The sequence below is a fragment of the Venturia canescens genome, chromosome 1 (genome assembly GCF_019457755.1).
Source record: "Venturia canescens isolate UGA chromosome 1, ASM1945775v1, whole genome shotgun sequence".
Taxonomy (NCBI): Eukaryota; Metazoa; Arthropoda; class Insecta; order Hymenoptera; family Ichneumonidae; genus Venturia; species Venturia canescens.
Window position 1 is genome coordinate 30626399 of NC_057421.1, and position 16148 is coordinate 30642546.

Sequence of the window (16148 nt, forward strand, 5' to 3'; positions counted from 1 at the left end):
TTTGTATGGTGGATTGTTGAGAAATATACTGGTGAAACGAAGAAACAAGAAAATAATGACAGTTGTATTGTACGTGTAACTGACATGACGTGATTATCTTAATGCCAATCAAGTATTGTGGATTATTCATTTTTTTTTAAGTATAGACATAAAACTATAGAGAATGAAAGAAAAAAATATTCATTGCGTTGAATTTTCGATGAAAAAATAATAATTTATCGAGTTTTTATTAATAATGAAAACGATTTTTTAAAACGATAAAGTTATACGAAGAAACTGTTTTATTCACTCGGCTTATTTGCTACCTGTAAAATGATATTGGAACTTTTGTAAGAGAATCAAAAAAAAAATCTTTATCAACGATGTCTAATAATTGGCAGCTTTGGAACAAAGGAAGGCATCGTTATGGGTTTTAGTAGCTTAATAATCAAATCACTACAGAACGATCAGAGCTGAAGGTATAAGATTTCAATTATAACTGTAAATGTAGTTTGCTGTATTGCAGGAATTTTTCAATAAATGTCGTTCTGGTCGTGCAAATGATACGATAGCAGTCCTGATAACGAATATACGATATTTTCTAAAAAAAAAACATTTTTTTTCGTTCACGTTATCCTCGAATCCATCAGTGATTGGTTCTCTGTTTCATTCTGCAGCAAAGATTCGACAAAGTTCTTCTGGAATATTCGAAATTTTGTTGCGTGAGAAAATTAATTTGATCGCGGCAACACGTCTGACGAACGATTTTAATGTTTCAAAAAAAATCTCATTTTCCATGTAGTCTCATGGCTCCTTAGAAGCAATTAAAACTTTTGTAAAAATGATTGTGTATCTTTACAGGTTGAAAGGACGTTATAACGATCTCAGAGTCGGAATTTCGGATCACGAGGGTCACCGGGCTGTAGACTCGGTCTGCGAAATCGCCGTATACAACCCAGTGAAAAATGTAATCGATGTGACGCGCAGAAAATGCAATACTTTTGCATAATATCGGGAACACGCGGGCAAGTGAACTGGAAAAAGTGAGTTTCGTAGTGTGTGCGCGTTGGCATAAAAAGAAAAAGATATCCGCATATGTGAATGTGTGAATAGAACCGAATGGTGTATGCGCTATAGCTATATGAGCTAGTGACAAAGGCGCGCTTGTTTGCAGCATGAAACTACCGAGCCCAGTTCGCAAATATTTGCATCGGTACTAAAATAGAAAATGTGATTCGAAATATTCTAGACGATTGTGCTGGGCTTTTAACGCACGCGATAACAACGTATCAGTACTGCCAAAAAAATGAAGCTCTTTAGCGCGTTGTATGAGTGTCATTTGAGTGTTATTATTTTACGAATCACGGTTTAAATTCCACAGACTTGAATACTCCTCGTTTCATCATTTTTCTCCGGGGTTTTCCAACTCTGGGATGTTTGTAATAAAGTACACGAAACATGCGAATGTTACAATTCATTTTATTCTTCAGGTATGCATCCCAAATGAAATTTTGTTGTCTCTTGATAATTTTTATCGTTTTCACCGATTTTCGCAAATCAATTCGTGTGAAATAAACCTTTGACCACGAGTTGACCGTGACCGGTTTTTTTGGGATTGAAATTTGCGAAAATTTCAACGATGCAGACGAAATAAAATTGTAAATTTGATTCTTGAACATCAATGAGCCTGTAGCATATTACGATTCATTGGAGTCATGAGGAGATGATTCAAATATTTCTCCACTTTGAACATAACTGCTCGATGTTAGGAATCTGATAATTAAATTTGTGCGTTTCGCGGTTACGAACATGCGAGCGAAGTTTCCGCCTGATTCGTCGAGTAGCCGCAAGTCAGAGAGCTATTCACATCGCAGCTCAAGGCGAAATTTTGTCAGAATCGTAATTATTGACTAAGCGAAGGGTTCGTTGGAGTCAGGGGGAAACGTATGAACTGGAGAAATATTGTGATGAGTTTCACTGAACATATTGCATCAATTACTTTGGCAAAAGTTTAAACATTTCCATCCCGAATATACAGCAAAATTATTCACTGATATACAGGGAAACCAGAGCAAAACGGAGTTCTTTAAAAAGCGAGGAATTTTTTTTTTTTATTCTCGGAAAAAAAGAAAAACTTTTGAAGTAAAAAAAAGCTTCAAAAAATAAGAAAAAGTGGTTTAAATAAATGAAAATTGAAAAGAAGGAAAAATTTTGAAGAAATTCCAATTCTTTTTCGACTGCTTTTCAAAAGAAGCAAAGCTTCAAAAAGGAAGAATAAGTGGAAATTTTGAAGAAACGAAAATTGAAAAGAAGGAAAAATTTTGAAGCAATTCTAATTCTTTTTCGACTGCCTTTCAAAAGGAACAGCCAAGGTGCATCGAATTGAAATTGCAATGAAAAAAAATTCAGGCATTTTTTAGGTGGTCCAAGAAATTTTCTTCTTTTTCGAAGATTGCAAATAGTTCCAGTAGGTTTTTTGGTGCCGGAGCATCAGCAATAGATGAAGCTTCTCCAACTTCTAAAAGCAGGATTTTTTCGCTCTTTTAACCCAGTCTCCCCTACACATATTTTCTAATGTATAGAATTCATTACAGGTTAATCTTTGAAAAAAAAATCAATAAATTTATCCATTCGACGAGGAGAATGTAACGATAATCGAGTGAGCGATCTGAGCTCATAATTTCTGTTCAAATTTTCCGAAATGCCCTGCGAACATGTACGCATCAAATCACTCGCCGGTCGATGCCGATAAGCACGAACCAATCAAAGTATACACATTAACCTGATTACGATCGTTAGAGAGCGGGTAAGCATTGTTTGTGGTGACTATTATTCTCGTTTTAGTAAACTAGAACTGTGAAAAAGTGTAATTTGTTTCTGTCTCAGTGCATAATAGGATGTGGAAGCTCATCAATTTTACATGAATTTGCTTCAAAAATATTTCGTAAAATGAAGCTAAATAACCGAGAATATGATCAACGTTGTATTGCTGACAGGTGTGACAGACCGATCGACATGCTCGTCAAAAACTCACAATACAGCAATTAAAATGACTCCAGATAATAAGAGTACACGAATATCTGTCATTATTCTTTACTGCCTTCCATCATAATGGAGCTATCAAAGTGATTTTTTAAAATCTTCCAACAGCCCTAAATCCCTTTTTAGAGTTGAGTCAGTCAACGTGGAATGTTGACAAATTTCCTACATGTCGTCGGTACATGAAGGAGCTTTGTAAAAAAATGATGACGATTTTCGTTACGAAAAAGTCGAATGTACAGATAAAGAAGAGTTCATTAATTTTTTTCTCCACGAAGTTACGGAGGATAATTTATTTTTAATTCCAATGTTTAATCAAGCCTCCTGGAATCTTCCAGATCTAGATATAAGTCGAGTTTAGCTGTGGGTGTGACTTACGGGACGGCGACGTAAAGCAATCTCGGATGTGGCTTTGCACGTGCGAGAGTTGACACGCAACCGCTGTGCCTCCTGAAGGAAGTCAAAGGTAGGGATACCCTCATCGTGCCAGAGTCCCTTCGAGCCATTTTCGAGCTGATCTCTGGCGTTACCAAAATCGCGTACTCGTTCATCGTTCTCTTAAAATATGGTAAACTGTCTTCGAGCTATCTTTTCGTTTCTGTTACAGTTATTCCATTCGCACAGTTCCGAAGAACTATTCACTATTTGCGAAAGCACTTTGAATGAATTCACAAAAGCATGTCACTAAACCGAACGCTCCTGCGTTTACCAAATTTCGTGCGAGCAGTCGATCCAACTGTCGCCGATCGACAGTTATCGGAAACGACAATTATTATCAGTCGGCAAGCTTATTCCAAGGATTTTCGATAGTCCCGTTCATAACGAAAACAGAGTTTAAAACTTACGTCGAACATGACCAACACACTTGACTCCTTTTTTATCTGTTTTTCTGTTTATCTATTTTTTTCACTGACACGCTATCGACTGTCGTTCATCTCAAGAGGCACTGTGTCTACGCGCATATTGCGAGAGTCCATTTTTTCGTTTTCCCTTCGAACGGCTCTACTCTCTTTTCCCTTTCTTTCTCTTTCTCTTCCACACGCTTTACTGACGTTACTGCTCTTTACCGTCACAGCTCAGCGCAGCCGAGCACTCGCTGATTACACTCGTGAAGCTTCAACGACATCGAGTAGGTCTCAATCTTTTTTCCCTTTCGAATTCGTCCATCTCTCGATGATGATCGAGGCAGGTAAATCATGACGGTTTAACGGAAAATACCGCGTCGATCGTTCCCACTTTTTTTTCAATTGAAGCAAGCGGTCTCTCGTTATCACTGAAATGTGTTAAAGCTTTTTTTTCGAATCTCGCGATATTTTGGAAATTATATTTTTCCATTTGTATATCAATGTAAAAAGAATTTGAGAATTCGGCCGGTTTCCAAGGACTTTGCGTTGGTCAAATATTTTCATTACGTTTCGTCAATCAGCACATAAAGTAAAAGACTCGCGAAAAATGTATTCTGACAACAAATATTTGAGACTTTTGGCGTTTCGTACAATTGAAAAGAAACTACGAATTTTCTCATTTTTGGAGAAGCAGACGATTCGAGTAGAAAAGTGTCTCGCACTACTGTTGGTGTAAGTATAGAAGAACAAACTGAATTTGGGTCAAGTGTAATGTTGGGCATGGCCATAAAAAAAAATGAAACGCCAAACTCTGACTAAAGTAAGTTTGCGAACATAAACGTTCTGCCTTCGAGAGAACAGAACGTGATTTTGGTCTCCGACAATTTCCGACTCTTTGCGAACAAACAAGTCTCTCTATCCTCGTTTCTTCGCGATTCAACTACAACGAGAATTTACGCGCGTCCTATCTGCACTGGACTGCACAAAGCTTCATGAATTATTGTTTTTTCGAGTAGAATAGCAAAAATCCCAATCACCCGATCACATAATAATGGACCAATGCTACTATAGTCATTTTTTTCTTTTGTGCTGGCGGACTTTTGTAATATAGCCATGAAACCTTTGTGTTGAAGTGCCGGCTTTACGGCTCCATAGAATTTTCTAATTTAGCATTAATTAGTTAGGCAGATAAGAAGTTAATCCACGAAACCGACAGGATAAATCAGTTCCAAGAAGAGATGAATTTGTACAATATTAAAACACTGAATTTTTCATATTTTGGGCTAAATTAATACTACCAGCAAAGTACATTGTGTAGAGCCTAAACTTTATTTACCCAATCGAAATAATCTGCTCAAATAAATTTTGTTCGATGAAGCATTCGATTCCAACATTTTGTAGATTTTTTTATCAGTTCTATTGATTCTTGGAACTTGGTAAATCCTCTTCTTCTGTTAAGTAATATGCACGGAGAGAATTAAACTTGAAAAATTACCGTCTATAGTAACGATAGTGCGATGACGAGGTGCAGTTCGTGATATTATTATGGAAAAGAAATTGAATTTTCCTATAAAAAAATAATATTCATTGTCCACAGTAGGAACTTTTACCAGAGTATTTAGTAAATTTTGACGGCACGGTGAATTTTACCGCACTGCACTGTAAAAATTTCCGTACGAATGTTTATGCTAGGATGCGACTATACTCAGGACATGGTACTGGGGACTTGTTGCTATTTTCCCATTGTTTTTATTTTTTATATGCTCAGCCCTTTATTGAAGTGTAGAAATGACCGTTTCAGTGTGCCACGAAATTCAGAAACGAGTGATCGACACCTACGTTCGAGCAAAGACATTTTACCGTGAGGCACGGAAAAATTGACTAAACGTTTTGTAAATTTTAGTTCACGTATCGTGAATTTTACTATCTGCAATATTTACTATTATGAAACTAAAAATTCTGCAAAATATTGAAAATTTTACAGTGCGTTACCGGAATAAATATTTTTTGTGAACTTGTTTGCGCAGACAAATATATCCGGTAAATTTTACAGCGAATTTCACGCTAAATATTACCGTTTAATAATTCTCTCCGTGTGGTAAAAAATGTAAACGAAAAGAGCGTAAAATTTGATCGAATACGAGCATGAATTGTCGTACGATTAAAACGTGTCATTCAAGAAATTACTGATTGTGTTAAAAATCTTTCGAATCACTTAACACGACACAAAAGCTCGTTATCGTAAATTTCAGAACGTGAGATAGAGAGCAGACGGTACGTGATCCTCGAGAAAGTAAAAAATCAAAATACAGCAAAACACGAACACGAATGCTGCGATGGCATAAATGGAGAGAGCTAAATTGAAATAAAAGACTGGAGACGAACCATGGGAGATTCGAAAAATCAATATGTCGTTCTTCGCTTTACGAGATTTCAATGTTAGTCCCGTGTTTTCTCAGCTATACGAAATCCCTCGTGCCATCCGCGTGAATCTCCATTTATCTAATTGGATTGATCGATACCGGATTTAGGAGGATTCGAGTGAAACCATTTGATGAATGATTTTCTAAAAGAAAATTCATGAAACCGCGTTTATAAATATTTAATGAGCTTACAGTACAAGTAATCAACGTAACAAAAATCAAAAACTTCGCTATCAACAGCTATTCGGAGCTTTATAACTAAGCGAAGCATGTAGAATCCACGTAAGCATCATTCTAAATACTGCTCCGGATGTTTCCTCAGATTTTGAACAAACGAAACGTACTTAAAACGTGCCATTTTCTTAAAACATCTCATGATTACTAACTGCGATAGGCCTTCGAATCTGAGTAGAACAAAAAATCATTCGGAGAGTTTTTAATTCTTTTTCGATTCTAATATTCGACTTCCGAGGCGTTTTAATGGCTTCGCATAATAAATTTTACTGTGATTCACGTGACCTGTACTCTAGCATGGGTTTTAAAAAAATATTATGCCCCATCCGATTTGCATTCACTATTACCACATAATTCTCTTCGAATATGAACACTAAACGATACTCCATATTATCATAAACGCACAAACGCACAAACGCACAAACACACACACACAGTCGTATAAAGGTGGAGCGGAATGAGGAAGTTAAGTTGCAACGTGCACCTACGAATTCACACTCTAGCTCTTTGGATTTCGTGACTGTATCACGGATTCTTGATGTTCATCAGTCGCGTGCCGGCTGGAGACTGACTGCCTCTATAACGCCGTCTGTTGCTTATACGTAGCCGTATGGCTTATCGAGCTAAAACGCCACAACTCGAGTTAGCTGATATTCCGACGTGGAAAAGGCACGTTCGGATGTTTGCTTCGTGAAACCGAAAAAATACATGCCGGAAAATCAATTTTTGCTGTAGTCCTACCGCTTACTTTATTTTCTATTAACTCATTTTGGCCTCTCATTAATTCATCAGAGAGAGAGAGGGAGAGAGACAAGTTTTCACACGATACAGAGCGGGATATCGATCGGAAAACGAACTCTAATTCATTTTATTCTGAATAAAGCTTCATTTGAAAACTACGAGAAAACGACTACTCGTGATCAGCACATATATTTCTTAATCGCCCATCTACACTGGATCGGGGATCAATCTACATTTCCGATAACCAATGCTCGCCTTACGTAAGGAGAGGAAAAAATGGAAATATGCTAAACTCGAAGCTCGATGACTCGATACGAATCAAAATTCGTAGTGCTTCAACTCACCGAATGATATACAAAATTTGATGTTTATCATTTTAATTTTAAGACACAAAGAACAAAGGAAAAATCTTGAATGAGAACAGAATAATGAGAAAAACAATATTGCTAGAATTTAAAAATATGGTAATAAAAAATTTCGATTTCTTTCATTCGCGGAGTGATTCATTGAACGAATAAAAACTATACCAGCAAATATGGTGTGTATATTCTCATTTATTGATCTATTTTTACTCGAGAATTTTTCATCAGTTCAAAGTCAACATTTACGCACTTCGAAGACCTTCGATTGATAGATCGAATAGATAGATTGATAGAGTATCAATTGAATTCTGAATATTATTTCGAAAAATATAAGCGGAAGCATAAGTGTGATGAGATACGATTGACGCCACGATGTACTTGTAGCCAAAAAAATTTCTAGAGGTGCTTTTCTTGGTTTATTATACACACACAGCTTCGTAAATATTTTGAATATTCTATTTCTGTGGGCGCAGTGGCTGTCAGTATGGATATTCTCACGGGGTTTGAGATGGAAAAAAGTGGAGTTTGCATTCGAACCAACGAACTCAAAGAATATTTTTACAATACTTAAGACCATGATATACGAAAAAATCATTTTTGTATGAGCACGAAAATTTTTTAATGAAGCCGAATTTCGTGAAGATTATATAATGAAATATTTTATTAGCACTCTAGGTGAGGTGTGCATATAATTTTCATCATTTATGTATATCTTTTTGATATAATTTTGCTTTAATAGAATTTTACTTGGATGCAGATTTCGACATCGAGATTTTACGAAAAAAAATCCTTACTTGATAATGCCTAAAACGATGTTGTTATTTACTCGTAATTGCGTCATATTGGCTGTTTAAAAATCGAAAGACTACTCGACAGTAATAAAATAACTTTCGAGATTATTTGAAGATTGTGTTACGTTTTTCAAATTAGACAACAGCTAAATTTTTTGGGTGGGGATCAAATGTTGGAATGACTAAAATTTCGAACAGCTAAAATCTCGAATTTATAAACTTCGAATGATAATATGGAGACGGATAGATTCGACTAGAGCTTTGAATGCCGAAAATAAATAAAGCAGAAACTGCAAGGTTCGAAGCACCTTTACATCGAAAATAGAATGTAACAATCGCCCATAGAACGATGACTAAAATATCGATTTTTCGAAAATTCGACTATCACTCTTTCGATTCATAAATTACTATAGTCAGCGATACTGTGAAAATTCACAATTTTGAAAATATAATAACGAAAGATCAAATATTACTGAGGTTGAAATACTGAAACACCAAAAAGTCGAATGGTCAAAATAGCGAAACGTTAGAAAGTCGATCGATCAAAATAAAGAAATGCAGCGGAGCTCCAAATACACGCGTCTCACTCACTCACTTACTCAGACCGATGATCTCCAATTTTAAACATCGCCTTTTTGACTTTCGCCTTTTCGAGCTATCGCTATTCCGCATATCTAAGTTTTATAGGCTCGAAAAATTCACTTTCGATTTTTTGCTACTCTATATTCTGGTCTGTCTGTAAAACAATTACTCTCCATTTTGAATTCGAAAATATGAACTTTTGACATTCGGATGGTCTGTTAAAATTGCATTCGAAATGAAAACTATCGAAATATATATTTTCGGGTAAATATGAATTCAAAGAAGGAATTTTTGATTAAACGCGCAATCCGCTGAATAGTTGATCGGGAATAAGAATTTCGAATAACTTATTTTTCTCCAAACTGATATCACAATTTTAAAAATTTCGAAATATCGACCGTTATACAATTCAGTTATTCGACATATTGAACCCTACCCCAATCTTACATGACGAATTTATTAATTTCGAAATATCGACCATTCTACAATTCGGTTATTCGAAATTTCGAACCCCACCCAATTTTTTTTCTTCATTTTTCTTTCACATAATTTCTTCACGTAATTTTCTGATTCTTGTATTTCGAAATTTTTTTTTTTTTTTTAGTTTCCGAACATTCTTGTGCACCGTAATCAAATTGTCAACTCGAGCACTGGATTACACGAAAAATTCCTGGCTACCAATTGTAAAAATTCCGTGAGCCATCGTGTAGAATAAATGCTGAAAATGTGAGTGTGCAGTTGAGAAAAATCGAGATGTGAACAAGAAATACGTGCGAACGTTGGAAATCGCGAGTGATTCGTTGACGACGCACTGGGTATCTTGATTTTTTTCCTGCAGAGTGATTTCCTACTGCTCGAAAGATCGTTATCACGATGCTTAAAGTTCTCTCATACACAATATCTGAAAGTCAATTATTCAAGCACGTATGAAATGAAAAATGCTGCTAACGTCGTCCTCCATCGAGAGATCAAAAGAGAACATTTTTCTTGCATATATACGCACACGGGATTTCTATCGCTTCTAGTGGAGAGAGAATTGAAAGATATAATAAAATTGTGAACTAAGATTTTCGAGTCGATTCCTTCCTGAAAATTTCGATTGTCACTGGTGAAAATATTGGACTATACCCACTTATCCGAAGGGCTATTAGTCAAAAAAATTGTTTCTTCCTCCAACGCTCACAAAATACGTATTGTGAAAAACCGGGTTCTCGAGGATTTTTTTCGAACAAGCCTTTGGAAGGTAAGCTCGAAAACCTTAAGAGGTTTCCCTCGGTATTGTCGCTTTTTTCTATTGGTTTTTTTTTAACATGACAGGATCGTCTCAAGTAGAATTTTTTTTTAGAATTTGAACTTTGAGAGCGGATTTATGGGCCAACTGGAAATGGACGAACGAAGCTACCATACGGTGGCTTTATAGAGGAATGAAATATTATTATAGGTATACGTACGTTAAATAGGTTGTATAAAAACGCGTGGTATATCGATCCTTATGGAGTTAGCGTGTCATAGGTTATTATCATTGAGCGGGCCTCGCTCCCTTCCCATTGCACCTCCGTTTTTTCCAGGGTCGTGAGATTTATGTCAAGAACTTTTTTCCCCATTTTTTAAATCTCAACGAGTGTGTGAAATCAGATTCGTGTAATGTACATTTTTCATTGGTCCGAAATTCAAAATTACAGTTGCCAAGACTTTTCCATTTAAAAAACGAAAGTCCGAAGAATTATGTTTCCGCAGCTGCGAAACAGTTGGCAGATGTTCGTTACCGAAGCTTTACCATGTTGCTGCTCTAATTTCAATACTCCATTCATTTATTAAGGGCTCATATGCACTTGTGATGGGCGGAAAAATCGAAATTTCTTTTATTAGATGTATTTCAAGTACAATGTCTGAAGAATATTGTCACCAAATTTCATAAAGATCAGAGCATTAGATTCGCAGCTGTGGATATTTCAACCGATAACCCGGTGCACGCGGCGCGGTTGTCTAATACTTGAATCTTTAAACGTGATTATTTCAGAATCGTCTTATTCGAAAAATACGGTGCGGTGGACACGATTACTAAAAGACTATTAATCCGATTCATAACAAATTTATACCACTTATTTATAATAACAATAGCTGGACGAAGGATTTCGTATTTTGTTGGAAAAAAAATTGTAACAAAAAAACTGTAAATACAGCACCTCAAAAAATGAATTTTTTGTTAAAACCGCCGCCATTTCTTTTAAATCAAAATTTTCAAAAATCTTCCGTCCAGGCCCAAGCTATTATTTTAATGAATAAATGGTATAAATTTGGTATCGATCGGATAAATAATTTCTTAACTATCATATCCATCGCAATTGATGCTAAAAAAAAGGTGCTACTGGAATGCAGCCAGAGTTCCGTCATTTCGAGAAATTTTTTGATGAAAAAAATTGGATAAATACATGAACATATGTGCTAACGAATGTCGTTCACAGTTTTTCAATAAACATTTACTTTTTTGTCGAAAAAATAATTAAGGAAATCGTGTTTTTCGTCCGTTGCACGTGTACATAAGGCCTTAATTGGGCTATAAAGATTCTCCGAATAAATATATAAAATGCAAACGAAATGAGTCGTAATGGTTGACCCGATTCAATAGAACGAATCCCGTACAAATCAATTCAAAGATTTACCATTTGCACAGATTTCCATAATCCAGCATTTTTGTTTTCCTTCCGTCATCAAGTCACGGAGCATTCACTTTGAGCCGGTCGTTGAGTATTCGTACATATCTAGCTCGCTAATCGAGCCAGAAATTAATTAACTGCTAGAAAGCTGGGCTCTGTTAGTTTTGCTAGGGACTCTGCTTTGGTGCAAATTCCACGTGCGTTTTATTCGAGCTTCCTCGGCAGCGCACTATTTATTCGAGTCTCCTTTGTCTGAGTAATTGGCTGGTACGATCCAACTCGTTAAATTGATATTAAACGAAATCATTGACACTTGACATGATCTGCGAGCCAGGAAATAGGCTGCACCAGCAAAGTTAAGCATAGGGGCATATTTTCATGTGGCCATTTATGCGTGAATGAAGAGTGCGCGTGCGGTGACGTTGATAGAAGAAAAGTGTGCAAACTTGTTGAAAGTTACGAAGGGGAAGAGATTTTTTTATTTTTTCATAAGCTAAGGTGCGCTCGTGAACTCAACAAGTGAAGTACATAAAAGCTACTTTGTACGAAAAAGTTTCATGGCTTAATTTACATCTAGCATAAGAGCTGCGTTGACGAAGGATTTTATTGCGAGTGAAAAGATCATCATAAAATGAAGGCTCTGAGGACGCGGGTATTTTTTTCGTAAGAGGCGAGTCAAATTAATCTAATAAGTGAATCTCGTTAGAATTTCTTTTTTCATATTCAGAGACAGTGCCCATTGTCCGAATAACAATAAACTTTATTATAGAATAATGAAGTGACAAGAAAAACTGAAGGTGAAGGAGACGTTTGTGAGGGCAAAAAAAAATACGACGACCCAATGGCACAGAATAGTTGCAGACGAAATGCTACGTTCCACAAGGATATTAATTAAATTCATATATATTCGAGAGCGAGGGAGAGTACATATTGTTCGACGTTGGCAGCAGAGAAACACGGGAACGACAATACATATCCGCAAGGAACAACACCATAAACTCGATTAACGTTGAAAGAAGCACGAGTTTGTACTTTGTGTTTCCCTTGTTGTTCAAAGCCTCTTCGAAGTGTATGTGAAAAAAAAAAAAAAAAAAACAATGAAGAGAAAATGAAAAATAATGGATTATAGCACACTCTTTCAATGGCAAAAGGGCTTATTGATTATTTCATCAGAACTAAGTGGATTTCATATGAGACGTTTATGTGCTAGGCCAACCGTTTTTCGATGTGAATTTCATGATTGTCAGAATTGAGGTAACGTAAGACAAGAGTGTTGGGAATTCTGACTTAAATGCTCGCCCTAATGCGAGGGTATATGAAGATTGAAAGTATGCGTTATTTTTATCATTAATTATTATTAAAGGTACTGTTATGGAGGATTCTGTCGATCGTCGCAGTTATAAAAAAGCAGTGATCGAATTCGTTCGTCAAGATGATATCTGACGTGCGGAGTTGAAACTATCGCAGTCGGATAGCACATGTCGATTGATCTCTTAAGGTAGTTCATGCACGAAACAATTTTCTTACGAAAGTCTTGAATTTACACGAAGTTTAAATGGATAGTCGACTGACACGCATATCAAATTTTGAAGTGTTTGTCTTATTGGTTATTGAGATAAACGTGTTTAAATATTTTTTTTTTTGAATTCTTGATTGTTTAGTTTATCATACGAGTGGTTTTGGCTGGGCAACTTATATTTTTGTTAACTTCATAAAAATCGAACTTATGTGTGTACCTTCAATTTTCAATCGTTTAACCCGGACCAACTTCTTTAATTCGTTGGCTCGGATAAACCAACAGATTGAATGAGCTCGCGGAGATTTGTTGGTCCAAAACTTTGTTAAGACAGCATTTTTTTTCTGTCTAAATGGTTCTCGATAAAGTTAGATTTTGGAATAAAATTTATGTACGCTTCCATGGCGCGCTTCATGTTTCGTTGAATCGGCGATAACGAATGAGTTAAATCGATAGGCGGATACAGATAATCAATCGAATCATTGGCACGTGAATGCTCGAGAGCTTACCTCTTGTTGCGCTCGAAGTAATAACGGCGAGAATGGCGACGAATGCGATGCCGACGTTTTTCGTTATAAGGTGGCAAGCTTATCGCTGTTTCTTTCGAATCTCGTCGAGAGTCTCTTCGCTCGCCAGGACAATCCCTCAGAAGTGAGCCCCCGCGAGACTCGCGACGATCTTCAACACTATTCGGGAAATTAGTAGTACGGCTCGATCTTAACACGGCCCAGAGAAAAAAGGAGAGGGCTATCATCGCCCCGCGAATCTCGTCTTTTTTACAATTAATTTTTCTCGTCGATTATTTATCAATGAACAATTAAGTTACTAACACACGATGTGTATCCGTACAAAATCTCGTGAGCCTGTTTCACTATACTTTCATTGTTTCTTCGTGTCCCACACTATTTTCATTCTTCCTTTCCGAAAAGTTGGCCACTCGCACAGGGACGCCACTGCACTCATTTTCACTTTACTGTCATTATTAACATGGCTTCGAAAACGTCATTTCGGCGCCGCTACCTTAATCGAATATTGTCCGAAATCGTATCGCGTTCGGATATAAAAATAAGAAGATCAGACTGGCCATTAAAAAAAGCAAGCCCACGTCTTGTGTTAATTTGCTCACTAACTAACGCAGCAATCCTTCGCGAATGTTTGTACATCCGACGACGATGGTTACCTTAATTCGTACGAATAGTTGATTTTTTAAATATAATTGGACCGACAAGGAATATCGTCCAAGGGCGGAAAGATCAGTGAAATATTGCAATACCCGACTGCTGCGGAGATAAGGGTGGAAAATTCGTATTGACAGAGGAAACAGATTTTTCCACCGAACACGGCTCGGGTATACCATTCAATCGATGATTTACGGATCGCAGTCACACGGTCTCAAATACGACGCTTCGACTGAATGATCAAGGAAATTCTATCCCGATAACGAGAAATAATGAGGAAGCTGTGAGATATTGATGTATCTAGAGGTGCGATGGGGTCTCGAGGACAAGTATAAAAAAGAAAAGTTGCAGAATATCGCAGTCAATATTTCGCAACTTTCTGGGCGAGAAAATAGTATTTTTTGGTTATTCCAGGCTACTTTAGATACTCGCTGTAAACACTCAGCTTTCACGCGTTCGATGGACATTTCCAGTTCTCAAAGATAACTAAAAATTTGTCTCATTTGTCACTAAGTTATTTCAACACTCTCCAGAATCCAGAATAAATATTGACAGGCCAGCACCGCATTGAGAGGTCGTAAATAAAGTCTTTTTCGTCGTTGGAAGAGCTCTTTGGGAAGGTAAATAGAAAGAATGGCCCTTGCGAAGGTGAAAGATGATGTCATATGTCTCGATACTTTTAGTCTCGCGCAAAAGAAACACGGTTCGTCTTTTATTCAGGTCTCTTCCACCCTGTTTTCGGCAAATAGACGAATTACACGGATTGAAACAATTTTTCAAAGATAAATGAACTGCAAACAGCTCCCGGACAGAGGCGACTGTCATTTTTTAGTATAAGAAAGATAGCTTCGCCCGCGATGAGTCATTTCATTACGAAGTTCTCGATTTCCTTAGGGATTTTGCTGTGACTTTCTTTGAGGCGGTAAAAACTTTTGGTGTGGTAATTCTTCGAAAACGAAATTCAGCCTGTTCCCGCGGAATTCCCACCGCAACTTATGCACGCTTGTTGATACATGGAATGTAAAAATATAGGTTTTGAAAGTTCATGGGGCAAATGCGAGGGTGGCTTTATATAAAACTTGTCATTCGTCCATTGGAGGGTCAATCTCTTCCGGATATTTTTTGTCTCTAACATATAAAAGAAAATTTCTTTATGTATGTGAGAACTTTCGATCCTGTATTCATCACAAATATATTTACAAGCAAACGAGAAAAGCTCTAAACCATTGACATCAAAAGATTCCGAGAAAACGATGTGTTTCAAGGCATCCGCCATCTGACGTGGATCTTTACGTCGTTTGTATATAAAAACCCAATTATTTTACCACAGGTCATAATAACTTCAATTTACTTTCCATATCTCGAGGGTGTGACGTAGACACAAGTTCTGGAGAGTTAAAATATGACGAGTTTTGTTTATAGGTCAGACTGTCTCGGAGTAATTCATAAATTCAACGTCAAATACAATTATTTCATGCAATGAATTCGTGAGTATAAGATACAGGTAAATCAGATAATATTAGCTAGAAAAAAACGGCAAGTACAAAGGCCAATCTTTTCGTTTGCAATTTTAAAAAAATTTTTGTGACCTTAATTTTTTTAGTCGCAATTCGTTTGTGTAATGTTTTGTCTTTGCATTTTTTGTGGTTGTAATTTTTTGCGTCAAATTTTTCTCCTTTTGTAATTATTTTGTTCGTAATATTATGTGCTTAGCAACTTCTACGTTTATTTTACAACGTTTTGTTTCTTGAATTGAAAGTCTTCCAACCATTGATTTCCATGATTTTACAGAGGTATAAAT

General features: G+C 36.5%; 1 protein-coding gene across 19 annotated transcripts in view; it reads right to left on the minus strand.

Moving 5' to 3' along the window:
• dnc (phosphodiesterase dunce) overlaps window positions 1-16148 on the minus strand; it is a 423146-nt gene that overhangs the window by 86030 nt on the left and 320968 nt on the right. Inside the window, exons 1-2 of one of the 19 annotated variants that reach the window (XM_043424821.1) lie at window positions 7009-7079; window positions 3397-4291 (exon numbers count right to left, since the gene is read on the minus strand). The exons of 14 other annotated variants lie outside the window; for them this stretch is intronic. In XM_043424821.1, the coding sequence (XP_043280756.1) occupies window positions 3397-3569 (173 nt within the window). In that variant the 5' untranslated portion in view covers window positions 3570-4291; window positions 7009-7079. Of the gene's footprint in view, window positions 1-3396; window positions 4292-5358; window positions 5411-7004; window positions 7080-13678; window positions 14213-16148 lie in introns of those variants that run through there. 4 more of the 19 variants (XM_043424839.1, XM_043424830.1, XM_043424784.1 and 1 more) reach the window with 4 other exon arrangements.